General features: G+C 47.7%; 1 protein-coding gene across 1 annotated transcript in view; it reads left to right on the top strand.

Moving 5' to 3' along the window:
* Positions 1-27,717, top strand: part of LOC119170067 (P protein-like) — a 269,389-nt gene that overhangs the window by 111,614 nt on the left and 130,058 nt on the right. Inside the window, exon 7 of the mRNA XM_075880449.1 lies at positions 27,112-27,435. Within this exon, the coding sequence (XP_075736564.1) occupies positions 27,112-27,435 (324 nt within the window). The remainder of the gene's footprint in view (positions 1-27,111; positions 27,436-27,717) is intronic.

Consider the following 27,717-nt stretch of genomic DNA (forward strand, 5'->3'; position numbering starts at 1 on the left):
CTATTTCAATCCCTGCTGAGCCCAAAGGTCACGTGATCAAGTGCCGGCAGTGACGGCCACGTTTCAATGGCGGAGAAATACTCAAGGCCTGCCTACATGGGCTAAGGTGCACGTAAAAGAGCGTCAGAAAGTCACGATGCTGTTTTAAATACAAAAGGATTTACGAACTAGCCCAGTGTCGCATTCATTTGCCGGACATTGTCCCTGAAATTCATTAATTGAGGTATTCCAATAAGCACAAAGCTCGTAAATGCGAGATCACTATATGCTCTCCAATTTCAACACCACCATTCATGGAATGTTACCTTCATATTCATGACTTCGTAAAGCGAACGGGAACATACGGCCCTTCTGTGCTACTGAAAATCTTTTTGTCCGCGATGAAACCACTCGGCGTGAATTCATTCCAGGGTTATCGGGTCTTCGACCGCACGTGGATGACCCCCCCCACCCCCCCACACGCGTTGCATCCGTTTCTTTTTATCCCATTAACCTTTCCCTACATTCGTTTTTGTCGAAGAACAAGTTGAAATTGGAATCGCTTCCGCCCCTCCGTGGCTGTTACAGAAAATATACAATCATTCAAGACATGTACATCTTCCAGTAAAATGCAATTTTCCTTTTTGAGGGGTGGAGCGTGGTGTATTTAGTATTTCTGCAGTCCCATCCTCTGTGACGTCTTTTACATAGATAGATAGATAGATAGATAGATAGATAGATAGATAGATAGATAGATAGATAGATAGATAGATAGATAGATAGATAGATAGATAGATAGATAGATAGATAGATAGATAGATAGATAGATAGATAGATAGATAGATAGATAGATAGATAGATAGACAGACAGACAGACAGACAGACAGACAGACAGACAGACGGACGGACGGACGGACGGACGGACGGACGGACGGACGGACGGACGGACGGACGGACGGACGGACGGACGGACGGACGGACGGACGGACGGACGGACGGACAGACAGACAGACAGACAGACAGACAGACAGACAGACAGACAGACAGACAGACAGACAGACAGACAGACAGACAGACAGACAGACAGACAGACAGACAGACAGACAGACAGACAGACAGACAGACAGACAGACAGACAGACAGACAGACAGACAGACAGACAGACAGACAGACAGATAGATAGATAGATAGATAGATAGATAGATAGATAGATAGATAGATAGATAGATAGATAGATAGATAGATAGATAGATAGACAGACAGACAGACAGACAGACAGACAGACAGACAGACAGACAGACAGACGGACCTCCGTCCGTTCATCCGGTAGGTGAAGTTGAGAGTCCAATGGTACGATAAAACGTGCATGGGCACTGCAGCAAGCGTCTCGTCGCTAGATAGCGCGTCGACGCCTTCGGCCACGCGATCCCGTGGTCTGCACACTTATGCTCACGCCTGTACGTATGTGACGCGGCTTTGTTATTGAAAAACGGCGTGTCACATCGAAGCACATATTATTGGGGAAGGCCCGCCACATGAATGTCTGGCAGTATTAGCGTCAGACAGGAAATGAACTACGGGCTGGTTTCTTTGTTAGACTTGACCTAATTTAATCGCCAGACAGTGAAGCCATGGGGGCAGAGAGAACATGATTTGTAGTTATTTAACTGTGATGTAGCAATTATGATACGAGTGCAAAAAGTTCGTAGTAATTGTTGGGGATTAATTAACCTACTAAAACAACAAAGTGATAATAAGGGACACCATATAGTGAAAAGCTCAGGAAGTTTCGACTACCTGCAGCCGGGTTCTTTAACGTCCGCCTAAATCTTGGTACGCGAGCCTCAGTCATTTTCGCCTGTATTGAAAATACGGCCTGAGTGAAAAAAAAAAATGGCAGCATATCCACGGAGTGAATGATGGAGAGCGGGGTGAACCATCCGTCCGTCCATTCGTTCTTGCTTCCGTCCGTCCATGCGTCCGTCTGTGTAACCGTCCGTGCGTCCATCCGCTCGTCCGTGCGTGCATCTGTTCGTGCGTCCGCAAGTCCATCCGTGCGTCCATCTCTGCGTTCGTCCATGCATCGGCCCCTGCGTCCGTCCATGCGTCCATTCATCCGTGCAGCCATCCGTGCGTCCGTCCATGCATCTGTTTGTCTGTCCGTTCGTCCACCTATTCAACACTCCAAGTACCACCATCTCGAATCTTTTCATAATATTGCCACCCACACGTAGTGGATCGACTGCAAGAGCGGCTCTACCATCTGGAGGAAAGAAAGAAGTTCACGTGCCTCTTCTCAACTCGAGAGCCAGCCACGACTGACGCATCGTCCCAGCGCTAGCTATTCGGTGGTTCAATAAAACCCCAGTACCTGTGATTCATCGTGACAAATCGGTGGAGGTGCTGGGTAGTCTCACGGATGCTACAGACCCCCCCCAGGAAGCCGTAATACGAGTCCAGTGCCAGTTAATACTGCCGTGCATCGGACCAGCTGCCGATACAGGGGATTGCCTCCGGAAGTCGACGATACTGCTCACACCACGTCAACAAACCTGACCAGCACTTCGGTACAAACCTTGCCAACCGGCACGGGAAGCACGTCGTCGAACCGCTATACGTTGGAAAGCCCACGGGCACCGGCGACGTTCCATGGTACGGAGGGCGAGGACGTTGAGGACTGGTTGGCGGACTTCGAGCGCGTAGCCACCTTGAACCAGTGGGACAATTAACGCGGCTAAACTGGGTCGTGTCTACTTCTATCTCGAAGACGGGGCACGCACTTGGTATCAAAATCGAGAGGAGCAGCTGACGACGTGGCCGGAATTCTCTCGTAGACTTCTGCAGACATATGCCAGCGCTGACCGCCAAGAAAGAGCTGAACGAGCTATTCTTGCCCGCGTCCAGTCGCCAAACGAAACTGTGACCACATACGTCGAAGACATGACGTGCCTCTTCCGACGGGCAGATTCAAGAATGACGGAGGACAAGAAGTTGCGTCACTTGATGCGCGGTGTCAAGGACCAGCTTTTCGCCGGCCTCGTGCGAAGCCCTCCGAAGACGGTCGCGGAGTTCTTCTCCGAAGCCGTGACAATGAAAAAAATGCTGCAACAGCGATCAAACCCATACGACAGGCAAGTCAGTGGCATGTCCACTGCTGACATTTTCACCGCCGCTGGGACCAGCACTGACTCCTTACGTGAACTCATTCGTAATATCGTACGCGAAGAGTTGCAAAAGGCTGGTGTAACACCTCATCCTACGGTTAGCTCTATTGCAACTGTGATCAAGGATTAGCTGCACCAGGCACTCCGGGACACCTTGCCTCCTGATACAGCTGCGTCAGCTCCTGCTGAATACCGCCGTAGGACAACCTACGCGGAAGTTTTGAAACGCCCTGCTGCATCGCCACCATTGTTTGTTCATCCTGTCCCTGCAGTTTCACTCAAGTCAGCGCAGCACATACCATACTACGAAGGCATGTACACGCCACCGCCCCTGCCCTTTGCCCGTGGTGCTTCTGTCGCCCATCGTTCAGAGCAACCGGTCCAGTACATCGACGATCGCCACTCGTCTCCTCGGAAGTCTGATGTCTGGCGCACACCCGGTCACCGGCCTCTGTGCTTTCACTGCGGAGAAGCTGATCACTTGTACCACCAGTGGTCATATCGCCGTCTTGGGCTTCGCGGCTTCTCTGCGTATTCACCGCCACCCCGTTACGGCCAGAGACCACGCGACATCAAAAACTACCTCTCCCAGCAGCTTGCACCACCGTCTGCCGGGCGCCAGTCGCGCTCGCCATCACCGATGTGATTTTCATCAACGCCCCAGCGGTATTCTACCACACGGTCTCCCAGCCCCCGCCGGGAAAACTAGCCCAAGCGACCTCTGGGGGCGGGGTCGCTGAACGTCAAAGCGCTGAAGACCTCCTATTGACGCAGAACCGTACATAAACCGGTCCGACATCACATACTGCTGCAAAGGATGGCCGACTTTCACTCGACATAGCAGTGACAATTGATGGTTGTGCTGTTAATGCGTTAGTGGACACCGGCGCCGACTATTCCATACTGAGCGGGAAACTGACAACGCAGCTGAAGAAAGTCATCACGCCGTGGTATAACTCACAGATTCGGACAGCTGGTGGCCACTTCGTTACTCCACTTGGTGCCTGCACAGCTAGAGTACAGATTCAAGGGTATACATTCGTAGCTAGCTGCCTTGTTCTACGTGAATGCTCCCGTGACGTCATTCTGGGAGTTGACTTTCTACAGGGAAATGGAGCTATCATTGATCTGCAAGAGCGCCGCATCAGGTTCTTAGCCCAGCGAGCAATCAACGTGCAGGATGACAAAAGGCGTGTCGACGTACTCCGTATTTCTGAACAGAGCGTGACGCTTCCTCCCCGACCAAGTGTTCTAGTCGACGTAACATGTTGTGGTTTGAGCGATGGCGATGTGGTGGCCGCGACAAACTTAGAACACCTCCTGCAGCAAGGCATCTGTGTAGCGAGAAGTGTAATACACGTTCGTGATGGCCGATCTGAATTGCTCGTTACAAACTTTAACAACGAGCATCGACACCTTTTCCGTGGCACTTCGATAGCGTATGCCCACGAAGTAGCAAATGTAACCAACTGTCTCACGTCAGAAATGGTGGATAACGCAGACACGTCAATGAGCAACATTGACATCAGTCCTGATCTGTCCACCGATAACCATACTGCGCTGTGAGCGCTCTTGTTCGAGTACAGGTCTTGCTTCGCAAGTTGCTCAAAAATCCGCCAAACGTCCATCACTCAACACAGGATCATCACGTACGAGGACGCACGCCCAATACACCAGCACCCCTACCGCGTGTCAGCTAAAGAACGTGAAACGATACGTACGCAAGTTCGCGAGATGCTTGACGATGGCGTTATCGAACCATCCAACAGCCCGTGGTCATCTCCAGTCGTGCTTGTCAAAAAGAAGGACGGGTCGCTATGTTTCTGCGTCGATTACCGAAAGCTTAACAACGTGACCAAAAAGGATGTGTACCCGCTCCCGCGTATCGACGATTCACTGGATAGACTTCGTCGTGCCCATTATTTCACTTCTCTCGATCTCAAAAGCGGGTACTGGCAAATCGAGGTAGATCAGCGAGACCGTGAGAAGACAGTCTTCATGACTCCAGATGGCTTATACCAATTTTGAGTACTCCTTTTCGACTTGTGTTCAGCGCCGGCAACTTTCCAGCGAATGATGGACACTGTCCTCACAGGGCTCAAGTGGGAGACTTGTCTTGTCTACCTTGATGATGTGGTGGTCTTCTCTGCCACGTTCTAGCAGCACATTCACCGCCTGCGCAGCGTGCTGGAGGCTATCCGATCGGCGGACCGCCCACTAAAGCCACAGAAGTGCCACTTCGGCTATTAGGAACTAAAATTTCTTGGACATGTAGTTAGCGCCGAAGGAGTCCGGCCCGATCCAGACAAGCTTGTCGCTGTTGCCGAATTACCAGCTCCTGTCGATAAGAAAGCCGTCCGGCGCTTCCTTGGTTTGTGCACCTACTATCGCCGGTTCATTCACGGCTTTTCACAGATAGCAGAACTTCTGACTCGTCTCACAAGGGACGACACGCCGTTTGTCTGGGAAAACGAGCAACAAGCAGCTTTCGATGAACTGCGACAGCGCATGCAATCAGCGCCCGTTCTCGCTCATTTCGACGATGACGCTGACACGGAGGTCCATACTGACGCTAGTAACATTGGGCTTGGTGGAATGCTCGTTCAGCGTCAAGAGGACATCGAAAGAGTCATAGCCTACGCCAGCCGCTCTCTATCCCGTGCCGAGGCGAATTATTCCACAACGGAGAAAGAGTGCCTCGCAGTCGTGTGGGCAATCACCAAGTTTCGCCCGTACCTTTATGGTCGTACCTTCAAGATAGTGACGGACCACCACGCCCTCTGTTTGTTGGCAAGCCTGCGCGACCCTTCAGGACGGCTAGCACGGTGAAGCTTGCGGCTGCAGGAATTTTACGTCACCATCGTCCATAAGTCCATAAGTGTTACGCCGCGTCAGTGACGTGAACTACGAAGTGGTTCCGGACACAACATCGCGGGCACGGAGTAGGACACGACCGAGGCCGGACGTCGTTCATGTGTTGCGCATGAAACCATTTATTGCGCGCTGTTCGTAACTTTTTCTTTGCCGTACACTGTTCTTTGTGCTATTTATTTATTTTTGTGAACTTGCTTCTTCGTTCACTGACTTTTCCTATATTGGCACGCTCGTTAATTTCTACTTTTACTTTATGCGAATTTCCGATTTCTTTTTTTTTCACGTGCCTATGTCGTAACATCGGGGTGGTGCTATGTACTTTTCTTTCCCTCTTTTTGGACTTGTTTTTCTTTGCGAAAGGGGGGATAATGCCACCCACACGTAGTGGGTCGACTGCAAGAGCGGCTCTACCATCAGGAGGAAAGAAAGAAGATCGCGTGCCTCTTCTGAACTCGAGAGCCAGCCACGACTGACGCATCGTCCCAGCGCTAGCTATTCGGTGGTTCAATAAACCCCCAGTACCTGTGATTCATCGTGAAAACATATTCCTCATATAGAAGCACCGCCACCCAGCGGACATTCCAAGGACTGAACGAGAAGAGGCACACTTTCTTACGGCTTGCGCTTCGGGTCTACTTCCCACCTGTAACCACCCCGAGTTCATGGTATATACTAGTTCACTGTATTCATGGCACTGCGGCCCAACGCTCGCTAAACCTTTCTAAAATCAAGGACGTTGCGCCCAGCGAGTATAACGTAGCAACCTTTTCTTGTCGAATATTGCTCAATGTACATGCCAATGGCTGCTAATGGGGCATGAGAGACAGGAGAATTCGGCTTTTAGTTAACGCGCACGCTGCAAATTTTTTATTGTTCAACAACGCACAGAATAAATCTCCCACCGGCACCACCTTGGAGGTCAAAATGTAAGACTGGTTACCCACTACGGCTACTACTACGACTTTACGAGGGACAAACGGGTGCCGCTATAAGGAGCTTCGTGCCTAAAATGAACGTGAGAAATCAACTTGCCGTTGCTAGGGTCCACTGCTACAGCATTGATCGTTTTGCCATCCACGTAATTGAACATTGCTGTGTGTATATTCCAGGGAGCGTTGAGCAGTACATTTTATCCATTTCATGGCGTGATTGTTGCTCGCGAGTGCACTTGATTTCAGATACGCGTAACCACAAAAAAGAACAATGAATGAATGAATGAATGAAACATTTATTGCAGAATATCGTAAACTGGAATTCGGGCATTAGGGGATTGGGTGGGTTCTTATTCCAGAACTTCGTTCGACTCAGCTGAAACCCGTGCGCGCTAGGTTTCAGTGATCGTTTTGAGCTGGGTTGGACGAAGCCGCCTCCTCCCACCCCTCCCACGTCGGCTGCGTAATTAGCGCTACGATTGCATTAGAAAGGCAAGACCACACCATCCGGAATGGATCAACGCGGCTGGCACAATATTTGCATATCCCGCTAAAGAGGTGCGGATCATACGCACGCGTTCACGATGCGATATTCGCGCCACGCCTTCCGGTGCAGGGAGGGGCGACGCCGCTTCTGGTGGCGCTTCATCCGGTAGCAGCAACACTGTCCGGAAGCACAGCTGTTAAAAAAAAAGAAAGATAAGCGTAGTTCCGCGCAACGCCTGCGGCTTCATCCCGGAGCTTGGGGCCCGCACCTCCGGCTGGGGCGTTCTTTACCTGCATCCAGCACGATACGTGCGCCTGCTGCGACGATAAAACAGGAAACCTCTAAGAACTAGCGTTGTAACGCCAGTCATACGCAGTTATCGATAACTGCGAAAAAGCGTTAACCCATCGAAGGCTCTCTATTTCAATGCGAATGGCAGTAGCATTTCGTCGTTTGTACAGTGGTCAACATAGAAGTGCTCAGGGGTAGCCAATTGAGATCCGTCGTAGCACACTCCTCCACTCCCCACTCACTGGTCGAGTGGGAAATAAAACATGCTCGTAGATAAGCCAAACCAGCGAGGAACAACGGACGCAAAGAAAGAAGGCGACAGGACGAAGCTGGAACTTCAAGCTTCGGAAGTTTCACAATTAGTTGCAGAGTAGTTCGTGAATTAGTTCCAGCTTCATCCTATCACCTTATATTTGTGTGTCTGTTGTTCCTTGCTGGTTTTTTTATCATCCACAAGCCAGCTCGCACAGATATCGACCTCGCCGAAGCAAGCTTCTTTCACCTGTCCAGCACCCCAGTGGCTAGAACCATACTCGGCATGCTGGGACGCAACCCCGCCGTCGTCAGTCCTGATGCTGTGAAGGTGCCCAACGAAGTCAGGTCCAAAATCTCCGTACAGCAGATGCAGCTCAATATGCATCCAATCTACAACGAAGCACGAACACGAACAAGAGGTAAATCTCTGCTCGCCAGTACCCACTTGGACAAGGAACGAGCCTGCTTCGTAGATGCCGCTTCGTACGCTCGAAAAGAAGCCTTCTTTTCAGTGGTCATCCACTGTGATTCCAAGGTCATCAGCTGCGCTACCATCTCCACATCAAGCTCCAACGTTGCAGAGCTTGTTTTCATTGCTCTTGCATTGAGGGGGGGGGGAGTGGTGTAAGTGATTTTAAGTGAAAAGAAGAGAAAAGTGAGCCCCGTAACTGTCTCTCAGGGGGAGGACACCTCAACAGTAGCTCACGAGGGGTGGGGGTAGAGAAGGGATTAAAAGGATAAGATTAAAAGGATAGAGAGAGGAAGGAGGGATCGAGGTGGGTGGTGTGCATGACCCAATTTTAATATTCAGACTCCAAGGCTGTTATCAAGGCATTTTATATGAATATGATGGCTCCTCAGGTCCTAGAGATCCTTAAAAAATTCAAAGACCTCAAAAATCACTCATTGGTCTGGTTTCGTGCACACCTTTGAACCATTGAGGGTGCTTCAATCAATCCGAACGAGAAGGCGTACTCGGCTGCTCTATAGTTTTGACTGACCGTGTGCCGGATAAAGTGTCGTCTCCTGGGCAGTCCAAGCATCTCTGCACGTACTACGATATATGCAAGCACTATTGCCTCTCGAGAAGAGTGTTGTCCCTGACTCACTCCTCACTATCAAAGCCCGAGCTGTCACTCTCACACTGTTCCAAATAAGAACCTACTCGAGCCCCGTGGCACTGCACATAACATACCCCGAACGGTTCCCAAACCCGAATTGCCACCAGTGTGGTGGTTGCTCGGACTTCGAGCATGTCCTGTGTAACTGTGCCTTTGCTGGTCCCCCATTGCACCAATAGGAATTGAACAGGCTCATTAAGGCCCAGGACCTGACCTTTCAAGTCTTGGACGTTTAGAGGGCCCGCGCGGGGGCGGCCTAAGTGACGTCGAGTGAACTCGCGCCTCTTGTGGACCTAATAAAGCTCTTTCACTCACTCACTTGGTGGCTCACTGCAAAAATGAAAATGAAGCGTTGACGTGCTTCTAACAACCTTCTGGCCCTTCTACCGACTTTTAGGGCGTAATGATGGGAAGCAAGCATTTTTTGGACTGAAACATCGGAGTTCCTCGACCAACATTACCGTAAAACAATATGATTGGTCATGAAAATAATCCCGAACCTTCAATGTCCGACAGGGTAAAACTATATATGGACAGGGTTTGGCTATTACGACAGTTTTGCTAAAGCCCCCCCCCCCCCCCCCCGATCTTTACTTGTGCGCACGGTGGTGCTTATCAGGAGGAGCTCAAAACAACGGTTCAAGAAAACAAAGTAGCATAGTCTTGCAACATGACTTCAATTGAAAGAACGTGTAAACTGAGATGGTGATGTGGTCATAGCTTGAAGCTCGTTTACAAAGGAGCTGATAACGCGTCAATTAAGCGTTATCGCGCTGCATATACCGGGACTCCTTGTTCTAAAAAGTAAGCGATTAGAGATACCCAGTGCGGGAAGTGAGAAAGAAGGAGGGAAGAACAGAAGAGCGCTGCAAACGTCTTGGACGTTGACCATCACTTACCTACTACACCGAATTTCTATTCAAGCTTCACCTTCCTGTTTGTCACTACACAATTTTGAAGGCTCTGCTAATTAAAATCGTACCATCAAAAATCACAACAGCTCTAGCGTTGTGCCAATCGTCATCAGGTCAGTTTTTTAGCTATATACCCTACATGAAGTGTATTTAGCAAGGGTTATTTGGAAGCAAGCCAACTAAACGAACTCTGTTGTACTATGTTCTACGCTATTCCTTCCAATTGGACCCGGCATGCCATACTCTTCTTGAGATGTTTACCCGCCACAGTGGTTTAGTGGCTAAGGTACTCGGCTGCTCACCCGCAGGTCACGGGATCAAATCCCAGCCGCGGCGGCCACAATTTCTATGGAGGCGCAAATGCTTGAGGCCCGTGTGCTTACAATTAGGTGCACGTTTGGGAATCCCAGGTAGTCGAAATTTCCGAAGTCCTCCACTACGGCGTCTTTCATAATCATGTGCTGGTTTTGGAACGTTAAACTCCAACAAATAATATTATTATTATTGTTACTGACATTATTGTTGCGATTTACACTGCCACTACGTTATCGATTGTCTGGAAAGAAAAGAATGAGAGATTTCGGGAGAAATTATGTTACGATGACATTAGAGGAAACTACAAGGTGTAACGCCGAGACGCCCGGCATCAGCGCAGAACCGTAATTAAGGGCGCGACGTGTTCTAATGCGATAGACGTGTAGGTGGTGCGATTGAAACGCTAAGCTCAAAATGCCACGACTCAAAGCAAGAACACTCGCGGGCACTCTGCCAAAGGACGTCGGCAAAAGCAGTCGGCAAAGGCGCCGCTACTAAAATCGGCAAGCAACCGTCAGCTACACTGCGCTGCAAGGCCTTATCTCTGCACTGGCGCCAGGTGACTCCGGAGTCGCTAGAAGTGCTATTCGTGCATTTCTACACGCAAACAGACGCGACGTTGCGAGCACGCTTACAAATGCATGCGGACGCCACTAAACGCATAAACACTACTTTTGCGAATGCATTCGGCTTAATAAGTACTTTTCTTGATGTGGGGGCAGTTAATCACTGGTTGACGTATGCAGCTTTCAGCGGCATCTCATCAGTGGTGCCCACATTTGACGTCTTCTTTTTTTATGCTAGTACACGCGTTCTTTTTTTTTTTTCATTAACTTTTCACCAAAAGTGTAAATGATTGCCAGTATGAGCGTAGGCATGTATGCAAGCTTCTGAATAACTCCTTTGCGTATGTCAGAACCTAATCAAAGTTTTGTTACCCATTGATGAGCCTCTGTTCATTGATCCTCTGTTCCATTCTTTCACTCATTCCACTTCTTCCGTTCAACTGTGTGTGTGTGTGTGTGTGTGTGTGTGTGTGTGTGTGTGTGTGTGTGTGTGTGTGTGTGTGTGTGTGTGTGTGTGTGTGTGTGTGTGTGTGTGTGTGTGTGTGTGTGTGTGTGTGTGTGTGTGTGTGTGTGTGTGTGTGTGTGTGTGTGTGTGTGTGTGTGTGTGTGTGTGTGTGTGTGTGTGTGTGTGTGTGTGAGAGAGAGAGAGAGTGAGGGGGGAGGAGTCGTTCTATTACTATAACCATCACATGGTGCCACTTATGGCAAATCTGCCAGGCTGATATCCCCAATATAATTTTAAGCTATTTCTTTTGCTTTCGACCACTGTAGTCCCGTATCCGCATTATAAATCGGCAGTTTATATAGCTGTGGACTGTAAAGCCAGCAAAATATTGCACACAGTCCATGGCTTCGTATCTAATATTAATTTAAGTAGGTTTATTGGGCGAATTAAACGGGCAGGTGGAAGATTCGAGACAGCGACAGGACGAGGAAGATGGAGGAGCTCGAGCGCCGATCTTGTGGTGCCTTACTCTGCGATGATGCTTGTTGTTCCCTGGTGTTGTCATCATTCCTTCATTATAGTTGCCCCCGTCGAGAAAGATGAAGCCATCCTGGTGATCTAACAGGTGGGAACGAGCGGGTCGAAGTACGGCCTCAATCGGTCCACATGAACAATATCGTGTCCACGCTGACAATGGTCACCGAGTGGCGTAAGTGGTTCAATGGCGTAATTGACGGGCAATGTGCGCTCTACCACGTGGTATGGACCATGATAATTCGAAAGTAGCTTGGTAAACAGACCAGGTGCACAGGGTGGTACATACAGCCATACAAGAGTTCCAGGGGCGAACTTTGCGACAGGAGAGGGGTCGTCATCGCGGGCCTTTTTTTGGCGTTGCTGGTCAGCCGTAGTAAACTGCTTCGCTAGTTGGCGGCATTCTTCGGCGTGACGGGCGGCTTCGGACACGGTCGTGCACTCAGATACATCTGGTGCGTATGGCAGCAAAGTGTCAATCGTGTGCGATGGTTGACGTCCGTATAGAAGGTAGAATGGGTAAAAGCCGGTGGTGACTTGGGTAGCGGTGTTGTACGCGTCGGTCGCAAACGGAAGAACCAGGTCTCAGTTCGTTTGGTCAGATGCCACATGCGTCGCGAGCATGTCAACCAGGGTCAGATTAAACTGCTCAGTCAGGCCATTCGTCTGAGGGTGGTAAGCAGTACTCATCCGGTGTACAATATGGCACTGACGGAAAAGTGCTTGGATTACGTCGGATAGAAATACACGGCTCTGGTCACTGAGGAGCTCGCGAGGAGGGCCGCGGCGCAACACAAACCGATGCAACACAAACTCTCTTTGGGAGAGTACTTTATTGTCCCATATTTCACTCTCTTTCCCAGAGTAAATCACCCCTTCTGGAGGCAGAGCACATTGATTCCCCCAGAACGGGTCAAAGCACTCCCCTTCAACCGAGTAACATAAGGCTGCCAGAAGCAGAGTACCATGACCTTACATGACACCTTACAAAGAAATAGCTGAACTTCAAAAGGAAATATGTTTTTATTGTTTTTGACAGATCCCCACGCGCGCGGATTGTAAGAATGGTGAAATACGAGCACTATGACAAAACAAAAAAAGGTGAAAGATGACCCCCTGGGGCTTGAACCTTCGAACTCTAGACGCATAGACGCACTGCAGAATGCGAGCCCAATACGCTAACCACTACACCACACTATTTTTTTGCTTTAGAACCTGTTCACCGGCTCGTACATCAAACCACAAGCACAATAGAAAAAAAAGCAATGACAGTCCTACGAGAGGGACACAAGTTAAAAATTTCCAGGGTTCTACCCTCGACAACCACTCAGGTACAATCTCCTGAGCCTTCTGCAGTTCAACAAGCGTGGTCATACATTCACGAAAATACATTCGTGCAGGCCATGCATCCTTATCGCAATAAAACCCGCCATACGGGCCCGCCATAAACAGTGAAGGCCACTTTGCATAACCAAATCAAAACGCATTCCATCTTCGTCAACTATTGGAAAAAATCTTATACCATAAGAATTTAAAGGTAATTCCTTCTTTATCGTCCTTTGAAGTACGTCCCAAAAATATACTCCTTCCCAACAATGTGAGAATACATGGTCTATAGTTTCGGGTTTTTTTACGCCTAAGGCAATTTGTCTCCTAAGGTTAGTAAAAACCATGGTCTGCTTGAAATGTCCTGAAAGATAGTGTACCCGTGTGAAGCTTGAAAAAAGAACTTCGCGGCAGGAGCCACTTGCATTCTCTTCACTCACTCACTAACTTCACTCACTCACTTCACTCACTCACTTCACTCACTCACTCACTGTCAGTGGAGCCGCAGCCTCACCTGCTACCCCTGAGGGTCGATAACAGGGCACTGGCGTCCCTTGACCTGGAGTTCTTTCAATTCAGTCAACCTCTTAGTCGCCTCCCGGCTGTTTAAGGTGATGGCACCCACGTGGTTGCTCTGGTAGGCGCCGAATGATATTACGTCGGGAAGCAATCGTTCCTTGTCCAGGGCATCCCGGAAATCTTCGACTTTGAAAGGCCTCACTGGAATATCTCCGTGAAAAAAACACTGTGTTCAAAACAACACGTCCTGTTGACAGATTCGCCAAGATTATATCAAAATCCATGTCACTTTCATCTGTAATCCAGTGTCAGCGGCCACCAAGAACCACCTTCGCTGCTCCGCTGGAGCCCATCATTTTTGCGTCTCACGTGTGCGAGTGCCGGCAAAAGAATTCACTACACCACACTAAAAGACGGTATATCATCGTGTAAGTATTCATGTCATAAGTAATGTTTGTGATCTGCTTGCGTTTTCTTGTTGAGAAGTGCACATTTCACAGTCTCCACGCTTCTAAAAAGCAGCCGGACTGGAGCTAACGTTATTACTGCTATTGAGTTGTGCCTCGTGAGATTAGAACGCCTATTCGACACGCTTTTTACAGTAGAAAATGGAGTATTAGTGCAACCGATTATATAAACGTCATTTGCACTGAATCGCTAAGTGGTTAGTCATTTTTGTGTCCGAAACATTGCGCTTTGGAATTGTACACCTAACAGTTTTATTTATTTTTCATCCCCTTCGACGTATTTTCGGTTGTTCTTGTTTACGTTATACGACTAAAGCCACAATACTTCTCTGTAGCCGTACCGTACGTTAAACTCACGGCATCATCTCCCGTGTGCAATGGTCGTAGGGAAAACATTAATAATAATATAAGAGGAATGTCATAGTCGTTTGCGTTGAATTTCAATTGTGACCGATTGAATATGGTAGTCTTCGCTCATTTCGCTACACTGGTTCGAAGCTAAAAATGTCAATATCAATAGTTGCGCAGTGCACCTTCCAGTGCACTGAAATTCACTGGTGCGCGCTGGAAACGCTGTTCTTTTTGTTAATCGTCTCAAACGCCTCAACAAAGAAGTACGTTTTACTGCATATATGTGTGGTTATTAAGTAGTGCTAATCAGTCGTGATGTGCCGACTTATCTAAATGTAATCAAGAGCAGGAGTATAAACACGTTTCAATCTTTCATGCCTGAAGAGTATTTGGGCATTCCACTCTCTCAGAGAGAGGTACAGTAGAGAGCAGTTTCACTCTCTCATTTCGCACAGAGTCGCATTTCACTCTATCCGATGTTTTGCGAGAGTAAAAGAGTAACTTGGCCTTTTTACCCCTGCGATACCCTCCGCATTTTTAAGAGTGAAAGTATCTGTTATAAACGCTACAAAACTGGCTAAGAAATTTTGACTAAGCTGTCACAGCGTCGCTTCCGTTGAACACGTCATCCCAAAGATTAGTCAATATTTCGTCAGGAAAACTTTCTAGAACATACATTAATTGTACCACTAAAGTGTGGCTTGAAGGGGGGTTCATTCAGAAACGATAGCAACCACGTGAAAAAATCGCACGCAAATAGGGCTACAGCCTTTTCTGAAAACAAGCAGGATTTGTAGTTGGTTTGCATGCGCTGAGGGAAACGCTGCGAAAAAAAAAAGCTAAAACTGTGGTTTGGTCTAATTGGAACATATGTGTCTTGAAGTCTATGCGCTGGCACCCGGAGACAAATATGAGACACACAAACGGGAACAATCTAACAACTGGTTTATTTTTCCAAAAGCTTTCGCTCAAAATACCTTTAAATCTGCGCAATCTGGCTGAAAAACGTTTAAACAGGGCACATGGCACATGAATAGAGATCATGGAAGCCTTTTACAATGACCATCTGAAAAAAAAAAAAGTGTTACCCACCGGTCGGTTGCCTTGCTTGAGAAAGAATTTTTGCTTTGTCTTCTGTTTATTGAGCATGTGATCACAAGTTGTGCAATGTGCGCTCTTCAAGTGTTTTTTTTTTAAACCAGATTAAGTAGATCTGAGTGTTTTCAAGTGAACGTTCTCAAAACATGAACCAGTTGTTAGACTGCGCCAGTTTGTGTTTTTCATCTTTGTCCCCGTGCGCCTGCGCAAACGCTTCAAGATGAAAGGAAAGCTGCTACCGAGGGGGAAAAAAAGCCAAACTATTCCTGTCCTTCTCCATCAGTTGGAGTTCGTACTAGCCTCCGGCTGCGCTGCCTTCGGCCAACAGCTGTCAAAGATAAGAGTGCTCCTGAGGCTCTTTGCACAACATAAATTGCGGTTGGGGTAGGCTTAATATTAACGTGCCAAGATGTTTTAAACTTGCCTCATATTGCCTAAACACTGAATTGCTGCAAGTAGAAACGGTGATTCCTCCGCATAAGGGTACAAGAAGTTTGTGCAAACCTTAATAGTTGTAACATACAGGGTGCCCCAGCTATTTTTAGCCATAGTTTAAAAAATATACCGACTCACGCAATGACAAGACCAAATGCATGTTACTCATCACCGCCTGGACTGAGCTGGACTATTTTTTGTGTTCTGATTAATTGTTCAACTAGTGCCGCCTAATTATTACCTCGCCCCGCCGCGGTGGTCTAGTGGCTAAGGTACTCGGCTGCTGACCCGCAGGTCGCGGGTTCAAATCCCGGTGGCGGCGGCTGCATTTCCGATGGAGGCGGAAATGTTGTAGGCCCGTGTACTCAGATTTGGGTGCCCGTTAAAGAACCCCAGGTGGTCGAAATTTCCGGAGCCCTCCACTACGGCGTCTCTCATCATCATATGGTGGTTTTGTCAAAATTTCTATGAGAAAGTTGTCGACAGGTGTTTAAAACGTACGATTAGACAGTTTTGAAATTTCAATTTATATCTGTTAATTATTAGTGTTTTGTTGCTGTCGGTATCTCTCACCTGCCCGCCTTCACCTCAAATTCCCGGACATGTACGCAACCTCCCACTGCCGACTGAAAATAGCGCTAAGAAACGGGGACACAAGAAGAGGACACACGGCACAGGCGCTAACTTCCAACATAATGTTTATTACCACCGCACGCTCGCCTATATCACCAAAAAAATATATCACATGACATGAATGATGCGCACAAAAAATTAAAGTCTTAAATTAAAATTAAAGTAAAAAAATTAAAAATTTCAGTCATCACAATGCACCAACAAGCCCAAATTTCGACAGTGTTGAACTTTTATCTCCCACTGCCGGTGCTGCGGCACTCAGCCGGCTACGCTTCCGCACATGCTGTGGGAGTGCCGGGCACAGTACAGACACACTGGCGCCACGACCCTTTCGTCGAACCTGCATGAGGCTCTGCGGAGCCCCGCTCTTGACGACCAAACCTGGGCGACCCAGCACGCCCGTGAGGTGGCGTCGAGGCGAGCCCTTGACGTCCCCTCATGGGAGGCTTAGGGCCGGTCACCTAAACCTGCTGGTTTCTTGTAATAAAGTTTATTCCTCCTCCTCCTTGCCGTCGGTCACTGCTGTTACCACCCCGTATCGAGTGTCGCTACCAGGACCACAAGAAGGCAGTTAGCAAGCAGATTAGACCTCGTCACGCACCCGCGCATACGGTGGTCGCCTCGGTCGTAACTTCACGGCAAGCCGGCGTGGCACCAGTCGAACGAGGAAGTAGACGAATGTGGCAGTGTCGATCCTACCGGAGATAACATTTCATCCGGCCCTCGCTTTTGATGGCATCATTTCGAGTTTCTTCCTTGAGGATGTTTCTTGCGCCCCCCGGTAATGACCACTTGTTTGCGTTATCTGGTTTGTATGCATGAGAGGAGACGCGGGGACGTTAGTGTCGTCCACGCACAGTGCACCATTTTTTTCCACGCCGCCCGAGTGTTCTGCGTGTATATATATATATATATATATATATATATATATATATATATATATATATATATATATATATATATATATATATATATATATATATATATATATATCAACTGGTGCTCGTGGGAATGGGAAGACAGAGTGGCGAAAAAACAAGGGAGGGGGGGGGGCTCACGACGTTGCATGGCGAACCGCCGTACCGGGCTGGAAAGAGGTGACAGGAAGGGGTTCTGGGGAAAGGAAGGCGCTGGGTGAAGCGTTTGTTTTAGAACCTTGTCAGCGAATGGTCACTCACTGGAACGGAACAGCGAGCGAGGTTCGCGGCAGGCGCACAGCTCCTGCAAGAAAGTTGCGAGCAATCCTTCTTCGAGTGACAGGGTCTGACACCGCGCTCCAGTTGCACAACTCCTCCGTGAGGCGGCGTGGAGTAGGAGTGTCAGTAGTGGCGGCGCGGGATGAGAGGAACGGTGCATGTCTCTCTCGAGCTTCCGTTGGTTTGGAAACGCACGTACAGTCGCGCGAGCGTGGACAAATAACTACAAGAGCGCCATGTCCCAGAGCACTCTTTCTGAAACTATCCGGAGAATCGAAGCTGGTGCGAACCAGACGTGCCGCCTGCTTAAGCGCATTTCTAACAAGAATGCGGGGATGAAGCAAGCCGATCTTTTAAGGTTGGCTCAAGCTTTTGGGATAAGCCATTTACTGCACGTTGCCCTTTATCTTAAATCGGGTAAAGCGGAGAAATGTAAAATTGAAGCCATTATAAGGAAAAACATTGATATGTGGGGTTTAACGTCCCAAAACTACCATACGATCATATAAAAGACGCCGTAGGGGAGGGCTCCGGAAATTTTGTTCACCTGGGGTTCTTTAACGTGCACCCAAATCTGAGCAGACGGGCCCACAGCATTTCCGCCTACATCGGTATTGCAGCCGCCGCAGCCGGGATTCGATCCCGTGACCTGCGGGTCAGCAGCCGAGTATAGCCACTAGACCACCGCGGTGGGGCTATAAGGAAAGACATGAAAACTCCGCTAGGACTTCCCCACAACACCTCTACGGTAAATCTTCTTGGGCTGGTCGTCTTCAACACTTTAGATGCGATAAAAGAAGCCGCCACGATGTCACAGCACCAAAGGCTTTTGAGAACCAGAAGGAAAATCATGGAGTGCTTGGGGTTCGATCCCATGCAGTGCTCCGGACAGACAGCTTGCATACCTTAATCAACTAGAGACAGACTAAAAATTACACCGCTGCTAAATAATATGCATCCGGTGTTCCACGAAGGCAGACGCAAAGCTAGAGCGCTGCAGGCGAAACTTGAAGGTCGGCCTGGCGTGTTTTACACGGACGCTGCAGAATACGAAAGAAGGGGAGAACACACAACGGTAGTGGTTCGCGAGAGCGGGGACCTGGTCTCGTGCTGCACCTCTAAGAAGGCAATCACCATAGAGGCAGAAAAACTTGCGATTGCTTTGGCAATGGCACAAGAAGGCACACGAGTTATTGTTAGCGACTGTAAGTCAGCCATTAGAAACTATGATATGCAGTATCTCTGGTATACGGCCACCAATATTTTAAGAGAAGCACGAATACCCGCAGAGCAAATCTCACTGATATGGTCCCTGGTCCATCAAGATATCAAGGAGAATTAGAAGGCGCACGCGGTGGCCCGGGGGCTCACTTTCTGGTCGATCGCCGCTGACTCGCCGCCTCCGCTCGAGCAACCAACCCCTCTCTACAAAAGACGAACTATTAACGTTTCAGGAAATCCCCTCACAATATAAATTCTACTGTGAGATTTATCCAGAGGCAGCTAAACAGTTTAACAAAAAAGGGGAAATTGTGTGGTGAAAGTTGTAAACCGGGGTGTTTCCAAACCCTCACCTGTACAGTAAACGGCACCCGGAAGTGTTTAACTCCAGGTGTGCGCACTGTAATATCACTGCAGGTTTAGTGCACATGGTCTGGACCTGCCCATCCTACAATGATCCAAGTAAAAATATAGAGTCCTTGGAGGCCTTATTACACAGCCGTGACACCGAAGAACAGCGTCAAGTCATCGGCCTCGCCCTGACCGCCGCCGAGTCCCAAGGGATTCCGGCCGATGGCTAGGAGGATGATTGGGGCAGAGGCCTAAGCCTCCTCCCCCGTATTCCTAGACGGGTGAAAGTAAACGTTATCTCTCTCTCTCTTTCTCTCTCTCAAAGAGAGGTTATTATCATGCAAGCTTCACTCACCCTTTTTCGCTGCTCCTTAAGCTGTGATCACTCCCGTCTTGGGAAGCTGGTTGAACGTAGCAGTGTGAAGCAGCATCTTTAACACAGCTTTCCCAGCGATTTCGTAATCACCCATACACTTAACCACAACGAATGGAAGGCTTGACACAGAGAGGGTATGGAGTTCACTGTAGGGACGATTGCTGTAGCACGAAACAGCCAACGAGGGAGAGAACAATGCGCAATCTTGATTTTAGCAGTTCCTAAACTTGCCGCTACGGCCCTGAAACATTAGACAGGTCGATACTCGTGCGATAACTTTCATATCGCGGGAGACTGTAGAAATGTCCAGCTCGGGCTCGACTGCACTGCGGAATGCCACACGCGACCAACAACGTTCATGAATGGTGGCCGAAAAAAGCAGTGCTTATTTGCGCCCTTCTGCGCACGTGCAGCGCTCATTCTCTCACTGCTTGTCACTTTCTTATCCGCGCTCACTTACCTACATTGAAGGGTAACAAAATATATCGTTGCTTGACCTCCCTGTTCCTTCCAATTCTGATGACTCTTTCGTTACTTGAACAGCGCTCGCGGCAATATTCACCATATATATGGTATATTGTTTCCTGAACTAAATATCGCCTGCTTTACTGCCTGTTCGAGCTCCTACGACAAAATAAAGCTAAGTTCTTTTAACTGATTTTGCTCTCTCTCTCTCTCTCTCTCTCTCTCCCTGCACATTTGCTGCGGCCTGGTAATATCTTCCTTTGGTATCATAAGGTTCATTTTCACTTATCCCAGAGTGTAGGAGGAATGTTAAAATTTATTGGCACCAGCCATTCAGGAAACAAGGTCATGGCTTGGCGAAGAGGGATTATTGATTAGGTGTTTCTCCTAACTTCAACTTGTACCTAAGGTTCACATGCACTTTCGCATTTACATAGGAAGACAATGGGCAAAACGGAAGACATCCGATTGTGAAAACCTGCACCGGCTAGCTGGTCTTGGCGCTCCTTCCGTGTGTTTACACCTTTTTTGTCGTCTCTTGCGTGTATTTCCGTTTGAATGGAACCTTCACAGGGGCACGAAAAGGCCCTTCTGAAAAGAAGGTGCTGAGAACTTGAACTCTTTAAAGAGTTCCTGGGCTACCTTGGCGAAGCATGTTGGTTAGCACATCAATGTAGTGCAAAAACACCTACGTGATTTGCATGTAAATTTGCGCTTGAAATTGAAATGTGGCGAAAAAAAAAGACATGTTCACAAGTGATGGCACAACGACAAGCGCATTGAACTCTGTTTTTTTTTTTTTGTTCATGCAACCTTTTAATTTCAAGCATGTTGATCGCAATAGGCAAAGAACGAGTTCTACTGGCGTTTTTATATGTTTTTTTTTCAATGAATTATGTGCATTGAGAACCGACTGTGTTTATTCTGACAGAATTTAGTTTTGTGTTACAAGGGGTGTAACTTTCTGGGACTAATTTACTAATAATAATTGTTAGAGTTTAACATGCCAAAACCACGATGCCATTGCAAGGGACGCCGTTCTGGGGGGCTCCCGGAATTTCGACGATCTGACGTTTTTTCGCGGGCACTAATTCGCACAGTAAATGGGTCTCCACTATTTTACCTCCATCTAAATGTTTTTGGAACAACTTCAAACCGCAAATCATTGCACGGGCAGCACTGCAACATGTTCTATTGCCCCTGAAACCATACATATTGTTGAATGTTACTGAAATTTTGCAACGTGTTCAAGTGGGCCTCTGATATATGTATAACCGTGAGTCAATTTCGATAACTTATACTATTGGTGACATCGGATTTTTATGCCCATGCTACGTTTACTTGCAGTGGAGCTCGGGGCCGGCGCCTCGAGATGGTGCGTCGTGCACGCGTCCTGGAATTTCGGGAAGGAAGGGAAAAAACGACAGGGCGTCCGTTACTTAAGAAAGACCTAACTTGCGTTTAGCGACATCTGTAGGATTGCTCCCAGACTCTGTACGTGTGTATTATTGGGGACATTAAGTGCTGAGTACTTTAGGTTCTCGTATGCTGTTGTCATCTGATCTCTTGGTGTAACACCATAGTCGTCGTAGTCATCGGTAACACACCACCTGCCACTGCGGTCTAGTGGCCAAGTTTCTCGGCTGCTGACCAGCACGTCGTGGGATCGAATCCCGGCCACGGAAGCTGCATTTTCGATGGAGGCGGAAATGCTTGAGACCCGTGTGATCAGATTTGAAGCACGCTAAAGAAACTCAAATGGTCGAAATCTCCGGAGCCCTCCGCTACGGCGTCTCTCATAATCATGTGGTAGTTTTCGGACGCTGAACCCAACCAAGTGCTAATATATTAGCAGCGCGCGCTCAGGCCGAAGAGAAGTCTTATTCCTCTTCTAGTGCCTTGAAGATTTATTTATTTATTTATTTATTTATTTATTTATTTATTTATTTATTTATTTATTTATTTATTTATTTATTTATTTATTTATTTATTTATTTATTTGTACATACTGCAGGCCCTCATCGGGCCCATGCAGGAGTGGATACATAGAGGTGACATGAGACATAATAACGCTCCACAAAAAGAAAAAAAAAGAAAGTAATGATACACATAGGATACTTCATGACTCACATGCATACATTTTTAGAATAATCAATCTCTTCTAGACAGATGACAAAAGATTCCAGCGTAGAACAATTCACAGCATTGACTGGCAGCCTATTCCAAAAAATAATGGCCATTTGGAATAAAGAATACTTATGTGTGTATTGACACGGCTAGCAGGTCACGATGATGTTAAGTGTGGGGCGCTTTGAAAAAAAAAAACCTTTTTTTTTAATTATAAGAGGAAGCAATCGAGAAGTTGGAAGAGAGAGAAAGAAAGAAAGAACATGAAAAAATATAGAGAGAATATTCAAAACAATACCAATGCAAAAAGAGAAAGAAGATGAAATAGAGAGAAGAGATACAAGGAAGCTACCCAGCTCCGTGCTTCCTTCATGGTTGGCACCTGCGATGAAAAGCTGTCGTAACTTCTTTTGCTATTTGTTTTTACATGGGAATAAACTTCCTGTTTTCGCACTAGCCGTTAGCGTCAGGTGGAGTTGCTTTTAACACACGAACGGTTGCACATAAAAAAAAAGCGTTTTGACTTTTTTTGATGGGCTTTGCCTCACAATACATATTAAAGGGGGAAAGCTAGCTTCGAAGGATGATCACGTACGTACGTACGCGCGGAAAACATTTAAAAGCTCGTCGATACTTGCTGTATGAAGGCTGTACCCATATAACTCGCAAGTTCATCAGGCATGCGAATAGGGGCGTCATCCTGACTGATACGCACGCTCTCTCTTTCTTTCTCTCTTTGTGCCGGAAGAAATTGCTTTTGCGCAGTCTGCGCTGCTGTCTTACTCTCACAAGTCATACAATTACAGTAAAAGCTCGTTTATTCGAATTTACAACCTGGTTCCGGCACATTCCTATGGGATATAACTCCAGATAAATCAAGGGCGTCTATATCTACAACGGTTAATTCAAACTGGGAGCCCCTGGGTGTCGTCGCTCCTCGCCGGAGTCGGGCCCGAGTGATATCAATGTGCTGCAAAACCAAACCAAATTCGTTTGAGATGCAATACAACGAAACGGGATTTCTCAACAGGCGAAACTTTAGATGCCATGCTAGAATAGTTGAGCAAGCTGTAAACAATGCTCATGGAGTCGCGACAGAAGAAACGCAAGCAAATGAAAATTGTTGATTACTTTTAATTTTGATTGCGTTATCTCTGGAATGCAAATAAGCGTGTTTGGTAGTATAAGTGGCGTCATATATTTTAAAATTAAGGCTTACTGCTCATATGAGTGCATTTAGGGGATCAAATAATCCTTTGATGCTGTTAACAGATCCGTAAACCTAATGTAAAAAGAAAAAAAAGTCTCACAAACGGGTAGTATAGCGCTCTATTCACGCTGACGAGTTCAGAGGTGGTTTTCTGGGCTCTGTCCACGCAGTGTGATGTGATTCCCGTTTATTGTAGCATCTGCCCGCTAACTTGAGCTTCGCTTAATTCGAACAATCTTACGGTCCTATTCGAGTTCAAATTAATGAGCTTTTACTGTGGTGCGGTACACAAATCGCCACCAAATTTGGGATATTGGTCTCATTGCATTAGTGTCACTTTCTAAACTGATGAAGTTTCGCTCTCACTTTACACGTTCATGTTCAATCTTTGATATCACAGAAAAAAAAAAGAACTTCGCGCAATGCCTCGGTATATATGATCTACTAGTTCACGTGTGACTGGCGCAATCTTAGTCCCCCACTTCTACAATGGCAGGTCGTAGCCGGGTCCATCGAAAATTTGCGAGTTTGAAAATCATTCCTGACGAACTTGAACTTGACCGGGGTTCATATCAATTCACGTCTTCAAGTCACTTCAATTTTTGTGTAAACATGGGTTGATTTGCTGGTAACTCTCAAAGGGCTGCAGCGGCACGAACCATTTCAGCACTCCTGTTCCACCTCAAGCTGACAGCTGCCGAGTGTAAAGTATTTTTCCCTTGCATGTCCGTTGTAATGTTCTTAAATTTTCCGTGGATTGACCATAAAACATGTAGTCGTTTCATTATCCAAGCCAATATTATCTATTATTAGTCTCAAATCCTCTGCAATGTTGCTCAACTCCTCAGCCCAACATATTTGTGATGTGAAGCCGAGTTATTTAGTCACAAGGAGCTACGCAGCCTGTGGTGCTTTCTTTTGTGTGTAGTACATACACGCTAGTTGTTGGACTAACAAACCAATTTGGACGTCGCTCTTTCATAGCTCCTGCCTGAGGACACCCATTGTGGCTGTAAGACAGATTATAAACGAACAGGTTACTGCTCCTCACCCTTTGCGTAGCGAACGCGAAAAGGCTTTTTATTATGCCATCTTTTTTGCAAACGTAACGCGCAGCGCGAGAACGACTACTAAATTGGCCTGGTGAAGAGACTAGTGTGGATGTTAGACAGCTTCTCTGGACTTATCTCGCTTGTGTACGCGGCGGGCGAGTTGTTTCTGGGCTTTCTTGCTTGGACCAAGCCCAAAGGGTGGCACCTAAAATGCGCAGTTGGTCCCACCCAGGTGGTGGCAGTGTCTGATTACTTCTGTGTGTACTCAGAGGCTCAGAGTGGTAGGGTTTTCGCAGTTGTAAAAACTACCCATTGTCTGGCGTGACCGACTTCCCTTGAATAAACCTCGTTTCTTTTTTTTTTTTTTGTTGTTGTTGCTATTGAAGTCAGCAATCACAGAGCCCCCGCCAACTATGACTCTTCCGTATACCCTCGCTCCCTATTCACCTCCGTCTTCCTTCGTGAACGTTTGTTTCAGCTTGTGTCCAAGCCGCTTCCTATAGCTTTAATAACCACAAATTTGCACCGTTGCCTGTTACACCATTGATTCATCTCGATATACTTCATGTCGGCCACGTGCATGCAATCATGTCTGCGCCATGTTATCTTCAGAAGCTTGGCCCGTGAAGGCACATTGCATGACAGGCGTGCCTCATTCGTACACGCATGCTACCTTCCCCCCACTGCCACCACATCGCACGATTCACACCCCCTTTACATGTCTCCAATTATTATTGCGTCCATCGGAGACCCATATACCTTGTATTCTGCATAAGTGCTTTTAGGGGCGAAGCATTTTAACGTTTAGGCTTGCCCGTTGTGTGGTGTTCATAATCACGGCCCATAACCGTGTAAAATTCTGTATAAAAAGGTTTATTGGTAGGCTAATATCAATCATAATTGTTACAGAACAATGTAAAACGCCTAGAAGCAGTAAGCTTCTATACTAGTCAGCGATTTCAACGTAGACACTTTGGACCTTATGACCTAGCTTAGCTACTCGTCATCATTCACTTCGTGCAGATGCGTGATTTTTTGGAAGTACACTTAAGGCTAAGACTAACTGCAGTGTGCTCGATCACCAGCACTTCGGGTTAATTTGTGTACCACTAACGAACCTAATCGAGATCACTTCGTCGATGTTGTTCTGTGCATCCCCAGGGGCGGTTCCAGGAAATGTGAGTGACTTTTTTTTCGGGGGAGGGGTGGCCATCTACGATAAATGAGTTCCTTCAGGGGAGCAGAGAGGTGATGAACTTGTTTCTATTACGTTTGTTCTTAAAGGGGGGGGGGGGGGGGGCTGAGGGGGGAGACGAAAATTTTAAAGGGGCTCTAGCCTTCCCCATGCCTCCCACTACGCCTCGTGTGTATCACGAGGCGTAGCCAGAAACTTACAAGTGCGGAGCACCTTAGGAGGCCGAGATGCCGTATGCTGTGATCTTATGCTGTCGTCGTCGCTTGGCCAAGGCAGGCAATGTCGCATATAACAATAGCATGCATAGCCATATAAGCGCTGTTGCTTGCCTGCTTGCTTCGCCCTTGTGATTTGGCTGTTACCCACTTTGCGGGATTGGCCGTGAAATGGGCGGTTAATATTGGAAAAAAAGGTTTAGGATCGAGACGAAGGAAGCACGTGTTGGCGCAAGAGAGATGTCTTCTTCATCTTGTTCTTCAAGCGCCTTGATAATGATATCAAGAGGAAACAAATGAGAAATAGAGAGACAAGGAAAGGAAAAACGTAGGAATAAATAGAAATAAAGATAAAAACGAAAAATACTGGAGAAGAAAACAAGAAGAATAGAGAAGAGGAAAGAACGGGAAAGCCGAAGAGAAAGAAATTAGGCTGTCCAGCTGCGCACTTCCTTCGGGTTTGGCAACGCTAGTGCAAAGTTGCCTTATTTTTCGTTTTTTTGTTTTGTGGGGGAGGGGGGAAGGGGGTTAAACAACAGTCTATGTTCGTGCGAGTGTGTTTGTATATTTGAATGTATACACACCAAAAAAATTCAAAATTTAGGTGGGAAGGGGTTGAGCACACCACGCCATCTTTCTCTCTTCCCCCTCCCTTTGTACGCCAACAGGGCATCACTTTTCACCGACGCAGCAATACTCATCTGCTAAGGACTTTTGCATACCAGACCTAAGTGCAGGGTATTTAGGATAGCTATGATTCTTTTTGATAACCTTCTTTGCATTCAAATGCGATAGAAGACGAAGGTTGGAGGGGCGTGGGAGTCGAGGCTGAACAAGAGCAACAGAGATTGCGCACGTGACCGCGACTTATACGATTCCACGGATGAGATGGAGTGACCCCAAAGTTCGAGTAGAGACACAAGTGTCGCAACACTGGTCACGCGAATCACAGTCCTGCGTGTCTCGTTTCCATAGTCGGCGCTCTTTGTGTGCGCAGGGCATCAACTTCACCACGTTCACGGCCCACATGGTGCCCGGTGCGCTGCTGTGCCTGGTGGGCGCGTACCTGCTGCTGAGACTGCGAGACACCAAGAGCCTGCGGCCGCACGAGGCTCCCGAGCTGCTGGAGCTCCAGCGCGAGCTCGACATCTGGCGCAAGGCGTACCGCTCGCTGTCCGAGTACTCGCGGGACGAGAAGCACGTCAAGGACATCCTCGAGCGCAAGGTCAAGCGCCTGGAGCGGCTGCGCTCTCGCAAGGCGGCCGAGCTGCGCTGTTCCGAGGAAGGGTTTCGGCAGAACCTGCAGCTGCTCTCCGACAAGGTTCGTGTGTGCGTGTGCTGGGAGAGGGAGGGTGAAGTTTCAGCAGCCTGCATCTTTGATGCCCTCATCCCAACCTTACAGGCGCTGGGCCGTGCTCCCAACTAGGGCTGTAGGAGTTGCGTCTTTTCGTCAACCTCTTTCTTTCCTTCTTTCTTTCTTTCACTCTCTCTCTCCCTCTCTATCGATTCTTGTGGTGTCCGCTTACGTTACACTCAACCGGTCGTTTGCAAGCGCTGCGGTGGATATGAAAAATGTACGTTAAAAAGCAAGTAAGCACTGCCA

Source organism: Rhipicephalus microplus, chromosome 2 (genome assembly GCF_043290135.1).
Source record: "Rhipicephalus microplus isolate Deutch F79 chromosome 2, USDA_Rmic, whole genome shotgun sequence".
NCBI lineage: Eukaryota > Metazoa > Arthropoda > Arachnida > Ixodida > Ixodidae > Rhipicephalus > Rhipicephalus microplus.